Source organism: Lytechinus variegatus, chromosome 11 (assembly GCF_018143015.1).
Source record: "Lytechinus variegatus isolate NC3 chromosome 11, Lvar_3.0, whole genome shotgun sequence".
In the NCBI taxonomy this organism is placed as follows: domain Eukaryota; kingdom Metazoa; phylum Echinodermata; class Echinoidea; order Temnopleuroida; family Toxopneustidae; genus Lytechinus; species Lytechinus variegatus.
The window spans coordinates 17231977-17254676 of record NC_054750.1 but is presented as its reverse complement, the minus strand read 5'-3'; the positions used below and the strand labels follow the sequence as shown (position 1 = coordinate 17254676).

Genomic DNA, 22700 nt, shown 5'->3' with positions numbered 1-22700 from the left:
CTAGACTCGTTTTCCAGCGGTTTTGGATAAAATAGCGGAATTTTGACTTAGCAAATACGAAAATGGAACACAGCAAAAAAGCGGAATTTGAAATCGGTCTTAAAAATGAAAATAGCGGATTTCCGCTAAATAGTGGAGATTTCACAGGCCTGCATTTGAAAAAAAACAAGTGATAAAGAATATTCAGAGAGAAGGATATGTGTTATATTCTACATAAAATCAACTTACTATTTCCTCTTTCTTTGCACTTTCAAACGTTTCAAGGAATTCTGCAAAAAGGGAAAATAAAAGCACAGAAATCACAATGATGTGTCCTCTAATCTTTTACCCCAACAAACTACTAGTATTCTGCACTCACTGATTATAAAATGACTGCATAAGGTCAATGTTATGTATCTGAACTATCACTTTACTCAACATGTTGCAAACATAGATTATAAACAGACTAAAGGTCACAAAGAGTAATGACCTCAATATTTTACATCATAAGAGGTCAAGGCCATCATTAATTACTTGCAGTATAATAAACTGATTAGACCACAAACAGGGAAATGTACTGCTTAGAACACCAAATTGTCATTTTCTGGCAGTTACTATAGTAACATTCAGATTTCAATGCTTCACAGCCAATCAAAACCAAGTATTTCACTTAAATGGTCACAGCTAACAATCTGTGTCAGAGCTGACAATTTTCCTGAAATAACCCCACCCTCCCTCGAAGTAGTCTGCAAGCACAGACCCTTGTTTTTCGCAATTTGCATAGTGCATAATGCAGAGTCTGAACTAGTGAGACTAGATTCACTGTGTACTGAGGCTGACTCTTATTTGACAGACAGAACCTTTGGCATCTAGTCTTTACTCTAGACCTGTTATTGTTAAAGGTGTCAAATATGAGTCGGTGCTTGCATACAAAACAGGAAGTGTATAAAAAAATATCATGTGTTTCAGAAAGCCTAACGTCCAACCTGACCGTTTGTGAAAAGGCCATCAAAGTTAAAAACCAATTCATTATTCTCACTAAAGATACCTCAGTAGCAGCAAATAAACTTACCATTCATGCTCTCTTCCCTCTTCTTCAGCTCTTTGTACTTCATATTTTTCTCTCCTAGGAAATGAAAGATAGGCAAAATGAATTAAAATTCACAATCGTATCATGGCTCTGTGATGCTTTTGTAAAGGTTGAATAATTAGGGTTCCCACAGAAATTCATAAACAGAATTCCATGACTTTTCCATGACTTTTCCATGACTAAATTGCTGCTATTCATGACTTGCTTTCTGGCACGGTTTTCAAAATCAGACACATTATGATGGTATCCATAACCTCCTCTCACAGACATCCATTCCACCCACTACCTTACTCATGACATGTACATCTACATGTATCATCATTGGTACAGTATATGGAGACCTGTTTCTGACCACGGTACAGTACCATTTTCGTTTCACCAACATCAAGATTCAAAATTATCTTGAACAGAAACTCATGTAATTTCTTGAACTGACAGATTTCCATGAACTATTTCCAAATTTTCAGAGCATAGCATGCAGATCTTGTCACAAAAGGAAACTATACAATAGATGAAAATGTCAAATTTTCCAGGCATATCCTGAATTCACCTTAACTACAAAACTTCCACATAAAAGTCATGGAATTCTGTTTTCAAATTTCTGGGGGAACCCTGAATTATATGAAGATGAAACACTTTACATATGTCACACATGAGCCAATTATTACAAAAGAGTGACTTTTAAGTTTTACAATTTAAGGTGACATGAAAAAGGGCTAACAAAGACACCCTAATCCTAAAATTCTCAACATACATGTAGTGCTGCATTTCACTCTACATTACAAAAAATGAGGCCATTTGTGATACAACTTGAGGTTACCAGCTAAATTAACAAGTGCCATGAATTTTACCTTTGGGGACATATAGCACCCTCTCTTGGTAATATTGTCAATTTCATTGAAGAAGATCCTTTGAATACTCACTGTAGCTTACACATTCACAATTACATATCAGAAATCTAGCCGATGCTATACTTCAGAAATGTTTTGTGTATCAAAAAGAAGAGATACTTGTCTACAGTTAATTCTATTTTGACGAAGGTCCCAAAGGAAATGGCAAAATTCATTCTCCTAACATACATTTGAATTTCATATCACCCACAGCAGTTTGGAAACACAGTCATATAATGTAGTAATAAACTTAAACAAGTGGAATGCCTCTGGCCGTCTCACCTGCATCACGCAGTTCAATATAGCAGCAGTGCTGACTTTGAATACTACTCTAACTCGCACAAGATGTTCAGTGATACATGGTTACTCTTATGTCCACTTTTTATGAACTAGACCAATAAACTTACAGAGATATGATGGTTATTCAACAGATACACCCAATTCGGCCAAAGTTCATTGACCTTTGACCTTGGTCATGTGACCTGAAACGCGCACAGGATGTCCAGTGATACTTGATTACTCTAATGTCCAAGTTTAACGAACTAGACCAATAAACTTTCAAAGTTATGATGGTAATTCAACAGATACCCCCGATTCGGCCAAAGTTCATTGACCCTAAATGACCTTTGACCTTAATCATGAGACCTGAAACTTGCACAAAATTTTCAGTGATGCTTGATTACTATTATGTCTAAGTTTCATGAATCAGATCCATAAACTTTCAAAGTTATGATGGGAATTCAACAGATATCCCCAATTCGGCCAAAGTTCATTGACCCTAAATGACCTTTGACCTTGGTCATGTGACGTGAAACTCAGGCAGGATGTTCAGTGATACTTGATTAACCTTATGTCCAAGTTTCATGAACTAGGTCCATATATTTTCTAAGTTATGATGACATTTCAAAAACTTAACCTCAGGTTAAGATTTCGATGTTGAATCCTCCGACATGGTCTAAGTTCATTGACCCTAAATGACCTTTGACCTTGGTCATGTGACATGAAACTCTAATAGGATGTTCAGTAATACTTGATTAACCTTATGGCCAAGTTTTATCAACTAGGTCCATATACTTTCTAAGTTATGACGTCATTTCAAAAACTTAACCTCAGGTTAAGATTTGATGTTGACGCCGCCGTCGCCGTCGGAAAAGCGGCGCCTATAGTCTCACTTTGCTTCGCAGGTGAGACAAAAATGACCAACACTTCAACAGAAATTAACCACCATTATAGAGAAACTTTGATAATCATTAATTCATTGATTAATCATTAATTTGTGGGTGCAGGTGATAGACAAACTATTTCTTGAAAAATGAATGGATGTGTTAGGACATAAATGGTCTCCATTATTTCGGTACTGCTGTAGTTCATGCTGTAAGAGCACTGGATCTCATCTTCAGATTAATGAACAAGATTCTCAAATAATGCGGACTCTGGATAAAAAGTGAATTGTTTGCCCCATATGAGCACTGGCACTGCACTTCATACGTTCCAATCAAATTTTGTGTGTGGCTACCATGAAAATAATCTGCACTATTTCCTTCCCATTTTGGAAATATTTTTGACTATTTTGGAAATAGTGTACATTATTTTAATTCATAGGTCTGGAATAAAATCTCGGGAAATAATAGTTGCAACCTGTGCCCTCTAACAAAAATCAGTATAAATTAAAATATCAATATTAATGTGATGCAGATTTGACATTGAATTAAGGAGAGGGCATGATCATAAGCCAGGTAGGTGTTTCATAAGGCTGTTCGTAAAGTTACACACAACTTAACGCACAACTGGAACTTGATCTTAGGTCCTAATTCAATTACATAGGAATATCACTTGGCACAAGAAAGGGTTACCAGTCGTGCGTAAAGTCATTCGTATTTTCCGAACAGCTTTATGAAACACACACCAGGGGGCCGTTTCATAAAGCTGTTTGTAAGTTAAGAGCAACTTTAAGAACGACTGGTGAACCTTTCTTACGCGCTTAACCATCGCCAATGAATATACCATTTTCTACAAGAAAGGATCACCAGTCGTTCTTAACTTACAAACAGCTTTATGAAACACAAACCAAGGCTACATTACCTTGATGTTCCTCAAGGTCAACATCCACTTGACTGATTTCTTCCATAGTATCCTCAAGCTTTTCCTTGATCTCTTTGATTCTAGTAAAGAGATATAAAGATAAAAAAGTAATTATCTTATTTTGTCTTGAAAAGGAAATGTGTGATGACGACTGCTGGTAGTGAGAAAATGCAAATCATTAATATCAATCTTGAAAATTTGTCTTTTAAGCATTTACATGTAATCAACTGATGTATGTTTTGATTCATCCAGGAAGAAATACCAATTAGAAATAGAAATAAATCTGATCATCTGGACTTACTTGTTTGAAATGGAGAACACTTTCACGTCTGATCCGGGACGCATCTTTAGATCGTCTAAACTGGTGGGAAATCGATTGTGTGTCGCCACCAAGCAGCAACGATTTCCTGCCAGTTCAGACGAGCTGAAAAAACGTCCCATATCAGACGTGACAGTGTTCTACATATCATACCAGTAAGTCCAGATGATCAGATTTATTTATATCCGTAATTTTCATTTACATGTAAGTGGTAAAATTGCCCCCCCCCCCTGTATTTTTCCCCCAGAGTGGATACCTCTTGGAAGGAAAGAGTTACAAATGCTTTACAAGATAATAAAAATCCATAAATTCTATTTGAACAACTGCAGCAACACAGAGAATTTAATTTGTTATTTGCTATCATATACCTAGACAAGTCCACCCCAACAAAAAGTTGATTTGAAAAGAAAAGAGAAAATCCAACAAGCATAACACAGAAAATTTCAGCAAAATTGGATGTAACATAAGAAAGTTATTTTTTTGAGTTTCGCTTAATTTCACATAACAGCTATGTGCACATCCTGGTTGGTATGCAAATAAGGAGAAATATGTCATCCGCTCACTATTTCTTTTGTATTTTATTATATGGAATATGAAATGTTCTAAATTTTTCCTCATTGTCTGAAAATCAAAATTTTATTTCTTCCTTGAATGTGGAAAACTGGTAACCATTGTTTTAACATACATGTATGACGGTTCAGTCAAGTTGGTCTTTATTGTCAAATCTCTAAAAATTGAAATGTTATACAATTCAAACAATAGAAATTTGCATGTTGCTGAGTGGTGCATTAACCTGTATTGTGAAAAATAAGCAAAACTCTAAAATCTTTTTATTCTGCAGTGGACGTGACCTTTAATTTTCAGACACCTGCTTCCATTAATCAACACTAATAATTACCCTATCTCACTATCCAAATAAATCCCTCAAATATTTGTACAGGTTCATTCAATAATGATTCCTGTACTACAAGTGCTCATGTAGAGGTAAAATACAAATTCAACAAAAACACATTCAGCTGATAACGATGGTGATGATGATAATGATAAAAATAATAGAAGAAGAAGGAGGAGGAGGAGGAAGGAGAAGAAGATAATAATAATAATAAACTATTCTTGTATAGTGCAATACACCTTTCAAAATGTCTCAATTGTGGTAACAATTTTAATCTTTTTGAACTTTCCTTTTTTAACTATTACCTTTTACTAAAATGCTTTTAGACGTTTTTTACTTCTGAAACTTATTCCTTTACAAGACAACTTACTGTCTCTCCATACTGCCGATCTCCTGGTTATCTTCCTTGACTTGTTTGAGGAGCTTCTCTCTCTCTTCTGCAGGGGTTCCCCTGGACTGTTCCTCAGCAATCAACTGGTTCTTCTTATCCACTAGCTCATGCAGCTGCTCATAGAGACGAACTGCCTCCTGCTTTACTTGGGAATGTTGAAGCTCCTTAAAATATGAAATAACCATTATCAATAATAACATTACATGTGAAGGGTACATATCCTTCTTGTAAAGTGCTCAAGGTGCTCCTACAAACATGTATATATATACAGTCCGACCTCTCTTATCCGGACTCCCCTTATCCGGATCTCTCTATTATCCGGACGCACACTTGCCGAGATTTTTTTTTTTATTATTCAATCTAGTACCGGTACGTGAGGAAATGAGATTTCAATCTAAACTCAATCCTATAGGGCCTACGTAAACTCACTTTGATTACATATATTTCCAAACATATATATATATATTTGATCAACTTTTTCAATCTACGGTTGTTTTATTCACATTGTATTTTGCTTTATACTACCACAACCGACGCAGGACCTTCATTTATATATATACATGTATATATGTCTTAGCCAGATAAGTTAGGCTACCCATTTCGGTGTCAATATTTTTATTGAGGAATTCCATGAGTTGGTAGGTGAAGAAGAGAGGGAGAGAATAAGAGAGGAATAGAGACTTACAGATAAAGAGAAAGATAAAGACAGAAAGAGATAAAGAGAAAAAAGGATACTTTTTTCAGAAGCGGGGAAGGAGAGGCAGAGACAATGCGAATGAGGAGGAAGAAAATGGAACCCAATGAAGAAAAGGAAGAAAGATATAGAAAGTCATACATACCTCTTCCAACGAATCCTTCTTCGTGCTAAGTGAATCAATTTTTTGTTGTCTCTCTTCAAGTTGCCTAAGGAGTGTCTCATTTTTCACCTTCAGATTCTGGTACTTGCTTCTCATTTGTGGTTTCTAAATTGAAAGAGCATAAATGTTCACTTTGAACAAGCACATGTACCCTAAACAATTGATCAGTGCAAATCCAAGATAAAAACAAATCAAGGACAATAGTCCGCTAACCACAAGATATATGGTGTACCACAAAGCATCCATATAATGACTCATTCTCTGCCATGGAAACTTTAAGAAGTTAAAAGAAATAGGAAATTAGACAATAGTTTAGCCGCACGATATATGGTGTACCGCAAAACATCCATACAATGATTCATTCTCTGCCATAGAAACTTTAAGAAGTTAAACAAAATAGAAAACAAGTGGAATGCCTTTGGCCGTCTCACCTGCATCACGCGGTTCAATATAGCAGCAGTGCTGACTTTGAAAACTACTCTAACTCGCACAAGATGTTCAGTCATACATGGTTACTTTTGTGTACAAGTTTCATGAATCAGATCCATAAAATTTTAAAGTTATGATGGTAATTCAACAGATACACCCAATTCGGCCAAAGTTCATTGACCTTTGACCTTGGTCATGTGACCTGAAATGCACACAGGATGTTCAGTGATACTTGATTACTCTAATGTCCAAGTTTAACGAACTAGACCAATAAACTTTCAAAGTTATGATGGTAATTCAACAGATACCCCCGATTCGGCCAAAGTTCATTGACCCTAAATGACCTTTGACCTTAATCATGAGACCTGAAACTTGCACAAAATTTTCAGTGATGCTTGATTACTATTATGTCCAAGTTTCATGAATCAGATCCATAAATATTCAAAGTTATGAAGGGAATTCAACAGATACCCCCAATTTGGCCAAAGTTCATTGACCCTAAATGACCTTTGACCTTGGTCATGTGACGTGAAACTCATGCAGGATGTTCAGTGATACTTGATTAACCTTATGTCCAAGTTTCATGAACTAGGTCCATATATTTTCTAAGTTATGATGACATTTCAAAAACTTAACCTCAGGTTAAGATTTTGATGTTGATTCCTCCAACATGGTCTAAGTTCATTGACCCTAAATGACCTTTGACCTTGGTCATGTGACATGAAACTCTAATAGGATGTTCAGTGATACTTGATTAATCTTATGGCTAAGTTTCATGAACTAGGTCCATATACTTTCTAAGTTATTATGTCATTTCAAAAACTTAACCTCAGGTTAAGATTTGATGTTGACGCCGCCGCCGTCGGAAAAGCGGCGCCTATAGTCTCACTCTGCTATGCAGGTGAGACAAAAAATTGAAGGTTCTGATCTTAAAAGCACATTTCTATAGTATTGGCAAAGTGATTCTTGCAACATAATTTTGTATTATAGACTGATTTAAAGATGGGTAAAGTAATACTTGATGTTCAGTAATACTTGATTAACCTTATGGCCAAGTTTTATTTACTAGGTCCATATACTTTCTAAGTTGTGACGTCATTTCAAAAACTTAACCTCAGGTTAAGATTTGATGTTGACGCCGCCGTCGGAAAAGGGGCGCCTATAGTCTCACTTTGCTTCGCAGGTGAGACAAAAATGTAGAATCTGATTATTTACACTCTGTGTACACTTGAATAGGTTTAACCCTAAAAAGACTGGGGGGGGGCTGATTCAGCCCCCCCCCGCAACATTTTTCGCAATAAATCCGCTGTGCGAAATTTTTTGACCGCGTCGCTCACTGACTTTTTACTTTCAAGTCTCGCGCAACTTTTGAGACCAAAATTGTGACCCCCGGGTACGCGGTTCCAAAATTACACAACATTTCGTAAGTGCATGCAGACCCAAAATTACTCAAAAAATGTGAATTTGTGTACAAATCCAATGCAAATAGTGTTCTTAGCCAAAATTCATAAATGTTTCATTATTTTTCCTTTTACTGCTTAAAATCAATTTAATTTTATCTTGTTTATGGTTAAAATAAAGTCCTCGACAATTTCCATTGAAAAAACAATAAAAAAAAAGTCGAAAAACAAAGAAATACATAAGAAATTTAGAAAACAATAGAATACATAAGAAAATAAATTTGATTTTGAAATTTTTTTAAAATCAATTTGATCAGATGCCTATCTAGAGTATGTGAAACAAAAATTAGCATTTCAGGGGCATTATTTTATTAATTAGAGCAAACTTATGATTTTACGCATAAATTAGCATAATTAATGAGACATGAGATTTTTTGCCGAATTTGATGTTATAGTTTTGTAGATAATGCCATGGGTAACGCGTGTGCCAATTTTCGTTGCGATCGTGCGATCAACGGCCGAGATCATAAGGGGGGGCTGAATCAGCCCCCCCCCCACCAGTCTTTATAGGCGTCCAAATAGCCCAGTCTATTTAGGGTTAAGATGCAGTTTCAAAGAACAATTATTGTTTCATTGATCTATTAAGAAATCTTCTTTCAAACATCTTAAGGGATATGTCTTATTATACATAATAATTGTTTTATATGGATAATGGACTCTCATAGTAATATTTTAAGGGTGGTTTTGAAGTGTGACTTAAAGTGGCATAAAAACAGTTGAGTGCGGTATATAAACACTGCTGCATTGATCAGATCAAGCTCAGAATGTACACTATTGCATGTTCATCAACATGATTCTGCAGAAAATACAATGCACTTGATGAATTCAGCCACACTTAAATTTCTGTGGCATCCTCCCCCCCTATCAATATCACTTTAGACACTCTATTCATACACTAAGTTTCGAGAAAAAAAACTCTGACATACACGTGCAATACAACAAATATTGAATTGATGAGTGGGGCACACATCTCTATCACTATAAATAATAAACACACATTGAACCTTGACTCATTCAAAGTATTTTTCTTGTTAGATTACAGACATCTCTTTTTTTTCAAAATCATCAAATTCAAACAACTGTATTAAGTTTTGGTAAGTTCAGAGATTTTTCATTTTTAATTTTTTTAATCTACTGTCAGAACACAAGTATAAGAGTACAAATGTATACCAGTACTTCAAATTAAACACACCTTTTTTGTTATTGTTGAAGAAGATGTAATCTGATAAAAAAATAGTGACTAGAATAATGATAACAAAATATGTCAAAGTCAAAAAGCGTCATTATCATATACGGTAGTAGGACAAATTACATTGTACATAAACTGAGCCTTGAATCTTAATCTCAATTCTAATTTGTGCATGAGTAATATGTTTACTATTTTCATGTTTATTTTATCAATGAAATTAATTTATCTTTTGTATAACATTGAATTCGAGAGCATATTGTCAATTTAGCATTTGTTTATTTTCTTCAAAGGTACCTGTATTCAAACTTAGCCAAGAAGATGCCTATGGCACAGGAAATTCTACTGAAATGGACGTTTCAAATACTAATCACTAATCTTCTGCTAATTGCTATGGCAATACCCAGCGAACCTACCACAGTTAATGCATTTGAGGGGGAGCTTGCAGAATTCAATTTCACGTATCCGTGCGATAGTACAAGGGTCACATTACGGTACAGTTATAGGATCCCTTTTTACAGTTCTGCAAACCCCCGGAAAATGGCTTTACCCCCGCATCATTTTCTGAATGACTGGAATAACACTAAAGGTGACCAATGTTCACTGCAACTGACAATTAATCCAGTCTCCAGAGATAATCAAGGAACATACATTCTCACAGCTTACAAAAATGGCCAAATGCTTCCAGATTATCCTAGAATTATGCTACAAGTGAACTATCCTCCTGGAAAGGCAATTTGTGCAACACAAGGGGAATATACTGACGAGGAATGGGTATCGCTACAATGTACAGCTCCTGCAGGCAGTCTAACGGGACAGATTGTATGTTATCAAAACGGAATGAGGCTACCCTCGCTGGGTAGAGCCGCTGAGAGCAGTAGAACTCTGAAACAAAGGATTCTTGCCCGAGTAGCAGATCCTGGGCCTGTGTACTGTTGCTCTTGTAGTTTGGAAGATATCAAAGACATCTGCAACTGCAAAGACTGTCAGTTGCATCCTACTGAAGATAACACTTTCACCAACATCACAGATCCATGTCCAATGACTCTCACCACCGAACACCTAGAGACATCAGAAAAGTCTACAGAAAGATTGATAGATAGAGAATACTCCACCATACATCCAAGGACAGCTCTACCAAAAGAAGCATCAAATGCCATAGCAAGTAATCCATTCATTATATCCACTGTAATCTGCTCCGTGAGTTTCATCATTCTTCTTGTAATATATATTCTCAAGATTAAACAATCTAAGAGCATGTCGAGAGAACTAGTAGAACTGAAAAATAACTGCAAGTGTGAGCAAAGTCATAATTCAATATTGTTAAGGAAAGCAGAGCAAAAAGAAGAAATGTATGTATAGTACAATAGCCTACAGTGTAGTTTCACCAACTGAATGTTAAATGTACATTGTAGCTGCCATTAAACAATGCAGTAGTAGGTGTAAATAAATTGATTCAAAATACAAGACAATCATCAAAGAAAGGTAGAATTTAAAGTGCAGTAGTTGAATTTTATCATGAACAAGCAAGTACTTAAAAGAATGAGGTACTTGTAGTGAGATAAAATCTTTAACACCAAGACAGTTGAAGGGTCGTGTTTTTATCCTTCTAGATTATATTAAAGAAAGTGCTTTCCAACAACTATTTGTCATAAACCAAGAAACAAAACCAAGCTCATGATCAATTTACTATCCATATATGGTTTTTAATAAATAAGGTGGAACTAGGCTTTATTTTACAAGATTTTGTATGAACATGAATAAACTCCTTAAGCATGGAAAACTTGGCAGTGACTGCTTGACTTACTAGAACATAAAAAGTGGCTACATGTAGATGCAGTTTATAAAGTATTAATGCAATAGAAGCATTACCTTAAGTTTTTCCCCCTCAATTCTTGAGGGCAAAGAAACTTATCCCTTAATAATGGACTTGACTTTTAATGAATTATAGATTCTGATTGGTCAATTTTCGTAAGAAATATTCTCAATTCTTGAGGGCAAAGAAACTCATCCCTTAATAATGGACTTGACTTTTAATGAATTATAGATTCTGATTGGTCAATTTTCCTAAGAAATATCAGTTTCCTGACCAATACAATGTAGATGAACACACATGGCAAATTGGATTCCATTATTCCATGAGGCTGAGAACAAGGGGGTGTTTTTTGTTGGTCTCAATGTCTAATATCGAAGACCTATCCATAGTATTGTTAAATAATATTTAGTCAGGATAACTACATTATTCCATGAGGCTGAGAACAAGGGGGTGTTTTTTTGTTGGTCTCAATGTCTAATATCGAAGACCTATCCATAGTATTGTTAAATAATATTTAGTCAGGATAACTACATGCATGTACATGCATCTCTGCATTTTGCAACTTATTGTAGTCACTGTGGAAATCTTGATTAGCATTCATTCAGAGCAGTCACCCCACCCCCCCCCCCTTTCAACACCTTCCTCCCCTCCGTCTCTAAGTATAAGAATTGTACAAGTTGCTTTTGTGGGCAATAATGAACTCTCATATTCCACTCAACTCTACATTCCACTCTGATATTGCAACATTTTTGTGCAAAATTGGCCCTACATGTAACTTGTGAACAAAAATTGGCATTCCATTGCCTATTCAGAGACATACAATGTAATATCACAAAATAAACATTAAAAAAAACAGCCATCATCATTTATCAGTATTCTGATTGAAAGTAAAACACCTTGAAACTATGGATTTTTTTGTATAAAAATCCAAATAGAAACTGTATTCAACAATAATCAAGGTATGTCTATTCCAGAGGTTCATCTAAACTGAATAGGTTATCTTTTGTGAAAATGTAGCCAAAAGTGTGCTAAATATACACATACATGTAGCTTACGTAGGCTACACTATGTATAACATGTACACCTTGATTCAATTGTTCACCTTGCTTTTACTTTTCTTAACCCTAAAATGGCCGGGGGGGGGGTTGAATCAACCCCCCTCAACATTTTCTGCGATCATTCCGCTGTGCGGAATTTTTTGACTGCGCCACTCACAGAGTTTATACTTTTCAGTCTTTTGCATCTTTTGACACCAAATTTACGACACCTGGGTACGCGGTTCCGAAATTACGCAACATGTCGTAAATGCATGTCAGACCACAAATTGTTCAAAAACGTGATTTTGTGTGCAAAGTCAATGCAAATTGAGTTTTCTCATCTTAATCATAAAGATATGATTATTTTTACTTCAAACAGCTGAAATCAATTGATTTAAGCATAATTATGCTTCGAAAAGGTTGTGCAGTAAATCTGGCGAAAAAACAAAGAAAAACAAAAGGTTGAAAAACAAAAAAATACTTTAAGAATTCATAAAACAATAAAATACATAAGAAATGGATTTCCAAATTGAAGCTTTTCTTAATTGCTACAAAGAATATTTTTACCAAAAATTAGCATTCTAAGAGCTTTATTTAGTGAATTAGAGCAAAAAGTATGATATATTAATAAATTAGCATAATTAATTCATAAAAAATAAAATCTCATTATTTTGGGGATACAGCCTTGTAGATTACATCGCACACTACCAGCGTGCAAATTTTTGCAGTGCTCACGCGATCGGCAGCTGAGATGTCAGGGGGGGTTGAATCAACCCCCTCCCCGCCACAGAACAGCCAAAAAAGCTGGGCCTAGTTAAGGTTAATCCTTAATATTGTATCTGATACTGTAACATATATATTGCAGCATCAAATAAAATGTTAGAAAATTAAATTATCAGAACTTGTTTGACTTATATGTAAAATCATATCCAAGGTACAATTATATTTAGGTATGTAATTTAATTTCATACTTACAAGTACAAGTCTGTTCTTTTATTACCCTGGTTCCCTTGTTTCAATGGTTCACCTTGCTTTAGTGGTCTTAATGCTTAATGTTGTATCTGTTACTGTAGCATATATACATGTATTGCAGTATAAAAAGTATAAAATTGTTTGATTAATGTAATATTATATTCAATTACAGGAAAGGTACAATTACAATGGTATGTCATTTAATTTTATCTCCTACTTACAAGTACATGTACATGTCTGCTGTTTTATTATCCTAGATTCCTATTGTTTTCAATACATGTTCATGCACATTCCCTTATACACCAAGTACATGTTATATGGCCGAGTGCTCAGTTCTCTCCATCCTCTAAGAAAGAAGCATGTCATTACATTTCCTGCAGATGACTGAAATCTTGAAGAAACACTAACACACCATATTGTGCCAAAGGAGCCAAGGCATATTGTGCAATCTTGGTGTGCAACCACGTGTACCTGTTAATTTATAACACAACACTTCACTCTAATTTCCCCGCCTTTTGTATGAGCAGAAGCAAAAAGGTCAAAAGAGAGAAGCCACGAATACAAAAGTGAAGACTTTTTAAATATTATAATCTGGTGGGTGTTTCATAAAGCTGTTCGTAACTTAAGATCGACTTTCAGAACGACTGGTGATCCTTTCTCGCGCAAATGTTATATTCATTGGCGATGGTTTACCACGTAAGAAAGGTTCACCAGTTGCTCTTAAAGTCGTTCTTATCTTCGAACAGCTTTATGAAACGGCCCCCTGTTGTGATAAGCTATTCAAATATTGGATCTATTGCTCAGTGAATATTCCAGTCTGAAGTTCTGTTTATTTATCTGTTAATATTTCCGGTCTGAGTTTCTGTTACTTATGAATCTATATCTGTTAACTTATTGGGTCACAGAGGATAAAGCCATTTCCTGTATATAATCTTTTATAATCACAAAAGAGTACAAATTATAGGCATATATGAATTGAATTTGAGTCCAACAGAAAAAGAAACAAGGATATGCTCAACATTCTTTGAATGGTTTAGAGTGAGTAATACATGTACATTCTTTCAGTAGCACCACTCTGTTTTAAAAGAAGGTTTCATTTTTACAGATGCTTATAATTTTGTATAAATGTATTTCCTAAATACACAGGCCCTTTATTGATTCTGAAGTCCAGTTCAACTTCATAAGCCGTTGTCTAACTCTAGGCTGATATATGTTTACACTGTATATTTCTTAGGTATAATGTCCCCTTTCATCATACTTTAAAGCTCTTGCTTCCTTTTATTAGGTCCCTCCACTCTGAATGTAATAAGTGTACCCTTTTTTCTATTTTATTCTGCAATAATTGTAATCATTTATACTATTTCAGAATTTATTTGTGCAAAATAAATGAAAGGAAATTATTAAAGGGAAGAAAACTGTTTTAAAGTTACATATACAGATAATTATTTTGAGTGTCAAATGATAGATAGATCCAGTACATTAAGAGATTTATTTCACAATTGGCTAATCATAGTAAAAAAAAAATTTGGTAGGATTCATAACAATCATGTACATGTATGATTTTTTGTAATTTGAATTGTGTCTTTATTTTGTATTGCATATTAGATTTCCAACTCATTGCCTTTATTTTCCATTTGCTATTGTACAAATATTGAAACTAGCTAACAAATTTTGTTTCACTGTGTGATCACCTGCTCTCATAGTTCTATACTTTAGTGCCCACGATTGCACAATAATTCTGCAACAAATCAATTGCATGTGTTCTACTTGTTACCAAATAATTTTATGAAAGAGATCAAGTCGAGCAAAGAAAGACGTAACCCTTACATTTAAATATTAAAGGGTTTCTGCATTTTAGGATGGGATAGGATTTGTGAAAAGCAATAAACGAAACCGAGATTTAGCAATCATTTATCATAACTTTATCATAAATAGAATAGACAAATGACCTACCAATTTAAAGCTTAGAATCTCCTCTTTCATCTGATATTACTTAGGTTATTTCTTATTCACGCATGAGTGAGCAAAAACAATTTGAAGAAAGGATACCAAAAACTCATTTGGCGGGGGTATCTGGGTTTCAAAAAGAAAACCACATTTCTGAAAAGTTCAATATCTGCTCTTTAATTTGGTACCTAAATTACAGAAAATGGTCAAGAAATAAAAAAGTTCTGGTCATTTGAAATAAGGCTTGTATTTCCATAATTTCATGAGATAAACGTGTTTTCACCGGTTTCCCACAGAAGCTTTCGCATGGTGAACAAAAGATTTAATGCATGACTGACCGTCGACAAAACGGAGTGTCGAGTGAGTTTGAAAGCCAGCCTGGAGAACCTCTTCATTTTATGAAATTATTGAAATTCAAGCCTTATTTCAAATGACCAGAACTTTGTTTTTTCTTGACCATTTTCTGTAATTTAGGTATCAAATTAAAGAGGAGATATTGAACTTTTCAAAAATGTGGTTTTCTTTTTGAAACCCAGATACCCCCCGCCAAATGAGTTTTTGATATCCTTTCTTCAAATTGTATTTGCTCACTCATGCGTGAATGAGAAATAATCTAAGTAATATCAGATGAAAGAGGAGATTCTAAGCTTTAAATTGGTAGGTCATTTGTCTATTTTATTTATGATTAAGTTATGATAAATGATCGCTAAATCTCGGTTTCGTTTTTTCTGGGACGCACTGTATAAAGACAAAGATTTAGATTGGTTTATATTTTCCAGGATGTCTCAATGTATTCATATCAAGACCATCGGTGAAGAGCCTCCCTTGGGACAGGGAACAGCCAGGCTTTCATCTTGATCATGTGAACACACAAAAAAATAACCATGCATGGCTGGTAATAATAACCATTTTGTCTTAGTCCAATGGAGTAGATGACACTTTGAAAATCATAGCATTTCTTTTAAATTAAACTTCGGTTAAGATATCACTATGTAGGCAAAACCAAAATTATATAATTTTATTTTAACATACCATGTCATCCACCAGAGTATCAGCCATCCGTCTACACTGCTGTATTTCTTCATCTACTTGGGCTATCTGAGATTCGGTCCTAAGGATAGAAAAGGAGAATATGGATACAAGAATAATATTTTGAACAGTAAATGCAGTATACATACATGCATTTATTGAAAAAAAAAAAACTTTTGTTTACACTGCAATTTCATTATGAGAAAAATATGAACTTCATATATCAAATCTATTTGGATATTTTTAGGGCAAGAGCCACATTTCTGTAGTGAACAGCACAAATTAGAAAAAAAGTATGTTAAAGGGGTACAACATAGCAAAAGAGAGGGGTATTGAGACCAATCACAAGAACATTAAAAGTCATGGTCTTTGTTGCACTGGATTAAGACTAGGCCTAAAAACATCATTGTATTTGAGAATATATATCAATTCTTATTTTATCATGTTGAGGCACCTGAAATGTAAAAGTCTTGTCATGTCATGTCAACTTCCTCACTTTGTAAGTCAGCATGACAACATGTGTGTAATGTATCTTGCAAGTTCAACTTCTAAGCAGTTATATGTCAGTATGGCAACTTAGCAACACACCTAATATTGTCATGTTGACTTACAATGTAAAAACTAAGTTTTAGACTTTAAATAAAGGTAAAATGAAAATTACTTACTCTTGTCGTGTTGTGAAAATTGTGTCAATATTCTTGCTTTCAAGGTCATTTTCAACTTTCAGCTGTGAATAAATGTAAATGTATAAAGAAATCACAATGTAAAAACTTACTCAAATTGCATTGACACATACTGTATCATAGGGAGCATTTCATGAAATAAAGTCAATAATTCTAATTGACTATTGTTATGAACTAACCAAATCCTTGTACCTGATTGGCTCAGAGCAAATACGTCAGTAAAAATAACTATTTGTTTCATTAAATGCTCTACTGGTTTTGAATAATATAGGAGCTAGGAGAGATCTACATAAGTACTCAATCCATACAAGGTGTGTAAGAAAGAGAGAGAGAAAAATAAGAAAACAGAAATACAACATACCTGATTGTAATCCTCTTGCACTTCATCCATTTCAGTATCTGTGTTCAATTTGTCTACAAGCTATGAGATAAGATTGATATTTTATACAAAAACAGTTATATCCTCACATATACATGCATCACATATAACATAATTGTAAAATTTATATAGCTACAAGCAATCCTTCATGTACATGTCATTCTGTCTTCTGATTCATGAGCTCATATGAAGTAATAACGCAAAATTTACCACAAACAATATTTTCTACACAAAAGAGCAAACTGTGTGAGTAAAATAATATGACAGTGTGGGTTTTCGTTCAATAAACATATTCAACAGTGGAAACCTCTTAACATGTTAATTCCTCCTTTAACAAACCTAATCCTTTACGACAATTAACTAGCCAATGTATACAATTATAATCCCTCATTTTGAATTATTCAAGTCACTTGATCGACATTAAATATCAATTTAAAAATATTACATTACCTCATTCCCACAAAGACCACTAAGGGGGTGTCGCAAGAAAATATTTGTGATCAATTGCGAATATTCTGTTGCAACTTTACAACTGATAAATCAACATTAGCTGCAGCAAATCAGATTTAACTTCTTGTTTCAAGGAGCAAATTAGCAATCAATCACTAATTTGCAGTTAACTGCAAGATTGATTTACGGACCAAAAATTGGCTTGCAATTTGATCGCAAGTTTCTTGCAACACCCCATTAGTCCCTGTATTTAAGGTAAACTGAAGTAGATGCATTTATAATTTCAGTGGAAAGTCTTTGTATAAAGGTTTATCATTATTAAAACTTTTGTCACTGACATTGATCTACATGTAGCAAGTTCTAACTTCAAATATATAAACCAAACTACGTCAAATAATAGGATCTAGACTGCAAGCACAGAAAGTTGAAAATTGCTAATACAGATAAGCACATGTGGGAACACATCATTGCTTGACAAAAAAATCTACCTGAAAGAATATATCCACTTATTTTGGTTATTACTGAGCGATTACTTGTTTTATAACAGAGTCACTTGGCAATTTTTTTTCTACTTATACACAAAGAAACACCTAGGGGTCATTGTGTTTGATTGGTATATGATCATTGACTGGAATCCCATACAGGAACTCATGAATTGGACACCAATTTGATGCTTAACATGTAAGTTAAAGCTTATGTTAATCACCAAAAATGGGACTATGACAAGCAGACTTGACTGAAGAATTTCTAGTTGGTGCATCAAGTTTGTTTCACCCCTAAGAAATATATATTACAATTATTTCCACTGCTTTCACAAAGTCTGGAGTCAGCAAAGATTAAAGAGGTACTCCAGGCTGAAAATAACATAATTTGAATAGATGAAGAAAAAGTCAGACAAAGTAAACACTGAAAATCTTATCCAAATCAGACAGTAACAAAGTTTTAACATTTTAAAGACTTGCATTATTTCGATGAAACAGTTCTGTGCATGTCTTCACGAATATTCAATGAGCAAACTGATGATGTCATATCCCCACTTGTTCTTAGTGTATCTTATTATATGAAATTATGTTTATTCATTTTTTTCCTCCAAGAGCTAAAGAAGTTGGATTGATAATCAAATGTATTATACATTCATTGCTGCAACTCATGTTATAATAAGGGAGACATATCATTCACACTTACATAGAAAAAAATGAAATAATTATGATTTCATGTAATAACATAAGAAAAAGGAAAGTGGGGATATGACAACATCAGCCCACCTAATGAATATTCATGAGGATGTGCATATAACTTTTCAAAAAATATTGTTAAAGTGTTTAATCCAATCTTCATTATTTGTTATCAGATTTTGATAAAATTTTCAGCATTTAGCTCTGTGAATTTATATTTTCAGCCCAGAGTACTACTTGAATCTATTCCCCATGAAATCTGATGCCAATATTACTTTCAATGGTGAAAAATTAAGTGACAACTTACTGTATTGTAGTCTCCTAATTGACCCTGCAGTTCCTTGATTTCTGCAGCCACACCCTCTGCCCTGTAAACATCATATGACACATGCAAAACGTAAGTATTCTGCAAGCAGAATGATGTGCATTTATCTATTTTAGGGTTGCAGTTTTAACAGGCATCCATTAGGAGCTTTTATAAAATAAAATACAAATATACATGGTATCACTAGCCCTGTAAGCAGAGAAAATTGAAATGATTCTTAATTTTCTATATTGCTACTGAAAGCTGTCTCCTATAAAAGCCAAGACACCAGAGCAATACTCACATGTAGTGCAATTCATAGAAGTCAGATTCAGTCGAACCTTCTTATCCTGCTAGCTCCATTTTGTTTCTTTCTTCTGCCACAATGTCAAATACATTATCGAGTATGCAATATCAGCCTAGACCCTAATAGACTTTAAAACAATCAAACCATCTTTCACAAGTCTACACATGTTAAGGTTAACCTACTTTTTCTCGTAAGACAGAAAGCTGTTATTCTCCTCATTTATCCTGTCGATTTCCCGCTGAAGTTTATTGTTTTCAGTTGTCAGCTCATTCATCTTGGTTCTCAGAAGGCCGAGGAAATAAGACTTATCCATTACGACTCTTGAAGGACCTGTAATGAGATGCATATATAGAAGGTCAAAGGTCACATGTTTCATCACCCATAAGGAAACATAATATTTAAAAGAATGACATGATTAATTTACATCACAACCAGCAGGTTGTTTCTGAATAAAAAAGTATCTGTAAAGCTCTGAACAAGTGCATGAATGGCTGGAACATGGAAAGTCACATCATATTTATTCATGCATTTGCAGTTGAAGTAGGCATATGTTGCACAACATATAATTTAATTTCTCTGCAGTTTTTAGGCTGACGATTTGAGGCTCTTGCTTTTTAAGGGCACCACAATCATTTCAACTATATCTTTAATAATTGTGCATTCATGTATGATTTGTATATTGATTTGTTTTAATGATTAAATAAAATGAATTGAATTGATTTGATTTGGAGAGGGGTGGGCTACTCTTATAGGTTAGGCATAATCAGTGTGTTGTTTCATTTGGTAAAATCAATATTCATATCAACATTCACTGTATTTGTTGTAGATTTATAAAAACAGCTTTAACATTCATACTCACCTTTTCTTCCAGTCTTGAGTCCTCCAAGACCTTGTTGAGTGGTTGGCCTGTCAGCAACATTGATGTTTGCATTAAGAACTTGGAGAATGAAATGAATAAAACAAAGGAATTCTGTAACCATCTTAGGGGCATATGACAAGAAGTACCTGTATATTTGCTACAGTTCTTATAATAATATCAGTTCCTTAAATTTTCACTGCACTGAATTCTTTGTAACTGAAAGATACTTTGTTTGAACTGAATTTAGAATTCACCTTCTATGAAATGGATGCAGTCTTCAATTATGAAAAACGTCAATTGTTATTCAACAGTAACATGAAAAACAGTCTAAAACATCAAAGAAATTCATGAAAGGGGCATTAGACAGCAGTATACATGTATGGCAGAACCCTTACAAGCATTTCAACATGTTTATCGCTTTAATTAAGCAGCTTTTAAACCAGGTATACACAATAACTGGTCTCTATACAGAAGTGTCTGGAATGAATTCAAGTAACTATGCATCTATTGCCAGATACATGTACATGAAATTCTAGCATTTAAATTACTAATGATGTACATACAATATAAAAAGGCCAGCTGCAACTCTTTTCAATCTCTTGCCCCCGTCTTTGGAACAAACTCCCTCCATCTCTTCAAAACCTGACCTCTTAAAAGATATCTTAAAACAAACCTACTATATAACCATAAACCTTAACTTGTCTGTGTCTATAACAGTGCTCTGTATCCTCCGGAAAAAGGGCTATATACATGTAAATCCAATTATTACAATCATTTTATTATAGAATGTCGTAAATTAATAAATACCTGCCCCTGTTGAAGGGCCAGCTCCACCCCTTGTCCCAGGCCGAGCTGTTCCTGGAGCCTGTAATGCAAATGTAATACAGATACATGTATTCTTCAATAAGTTTTACATGTCAAAATAAAAGCACCATACCAACGGAATTCTGCTCTCATATCCTATGTCCTACCTTTGACACTACAGTTTGATTTACTAGTATAGACTTGACTAAGATAAAGTGCATTGATGTTGAGGACAAAAGTACTCTTATTAATTCAGAAAAAGGCATTGATTACTACTATACATGTTTACTAGTGAATGTTAAAAAATAGCGCTCAAGGCCTGGAAAATATTCAAAGAGTTCCTACAAGTTTTATTATCCTTTGTATCTGTTTAGCATCACTTGGCGAAACGTGAACTAAATCACTATGACCCGCAGGTCTCTCCTCCCGATAATTTTGTGGCCCACTACATTGGGGCTTCCCCTACTGATACATACATGTAGTATGAGTAATGCAGATGATTCTTAACGTGCAAAGGTGCTGACTCTCCTCTACACGGAGTCTCCATTTAAAATCCTAAGTCTTGCATCTAATTGCTCAATGTTATAAATTTGGGAAACATTTCAATAGTTCTTAGAATTTTCAATGAACTGAATTACAGCTGAAAACATCATTATAAATAAGAACTAGTGCTGGTCGATATATGATTTCAATGTTAGTAGATTATTGTCAGCAAATAATTGTTGATAATATGATTTATCTCTGAGTCTGAAAAATCATTATAAACATTCATTATGAGCTGCAAATCTGTGAGAGCAGGGAAGGGGGAAAATGAAAGCAATACCTTGGTCACATTTGCACTATGGCAGCCGTACGGCGAGGCGAAAACAGCCGTTTTATCAATTTTAATTCAAACCATCTAGTGTATATGTAGTTGGTACAAAAATGTTGAAACGGCTGTTTTCGACATGCCGTACGCCGTAGAGCAAATATGACCATGGTATTAGGCTTTTACCATTGCTTCTCCATGAAAAGTGTGCATTAGGGTACAAACTTACATATGTACGTATGTAAAAAGTTCTGATACAGAGTGCTTGGCATTTGGGCCAATAAATTGTAACTATTCATAATGGACAGTATTTTTTGTGGTCATAAAACCATTATTGAATATTTGAATTTTTTTGTCAATATCGCCTAATTATGATGATATTGATAAATTGTCCTGCATTAATAGGAAGACCTATATTTAAAATTCTTAAAGGCCAAGTTCACCCCAGCAAAATGTTGATTTGATTAAATAGAGAAAAATCAAACAAGCATAACACTGAAAATTTCATCAAAATCAGATGTAAAATAAGAAAGTTATGGCATTTTAAAATTTCGC

At 34.4% G+C, this 22700-nt stretch overlaps 1 protein-coding gene across 1 annotated transcript in view; it reads right to left on the bottom strand.

The window, feature by feature from the left end:
* Positions 1–22700, bottom strand: part of LOC121423768 (intraflagellar transport protein 74 homolog) — a 51674-nt gene that overhangs the window by 19904 nt on the left and 9070 nt on the right. The window contains exons 3-14 of the mRNA XM_041619255.1: positions 21341–21398; positions 20534–20611; positions 19857–20004; positions 19371–19431; positions 17421–17480; positions 17042–17103; positions 16380–16458; positions 6483–6605; positions 5623–5807; positions 4042–4121; positions 1052–1105; positions 229–269 (exon numbers count right to left, since the gene is read on the bottom strand). Of these exons, the coding sequence (XP_041475189.1) occupies positions 229–269; positions 1052–1105; positions 4042–4121; positions 5623–5807; positions 6483–6605; positions 16380–16458; positions 17042–17103; positions 17421–17480; positions 19371–19431; positions 19857–20004; positions 20534–20611; positions 21341–21398 (1029 nt within the window). The remainder of the gene's footprint in view (positions 1–228; positions 270–1051; positions 1106–4041; positions 4122–5622; positions 5808–6482; positions 6606–16379; positions 16459–17041; positions 17104–17420; positions 17481–19370; positions 19432–19856; positions 20005–20533; positions 20612–21340; positions 21399–22700) is intronic.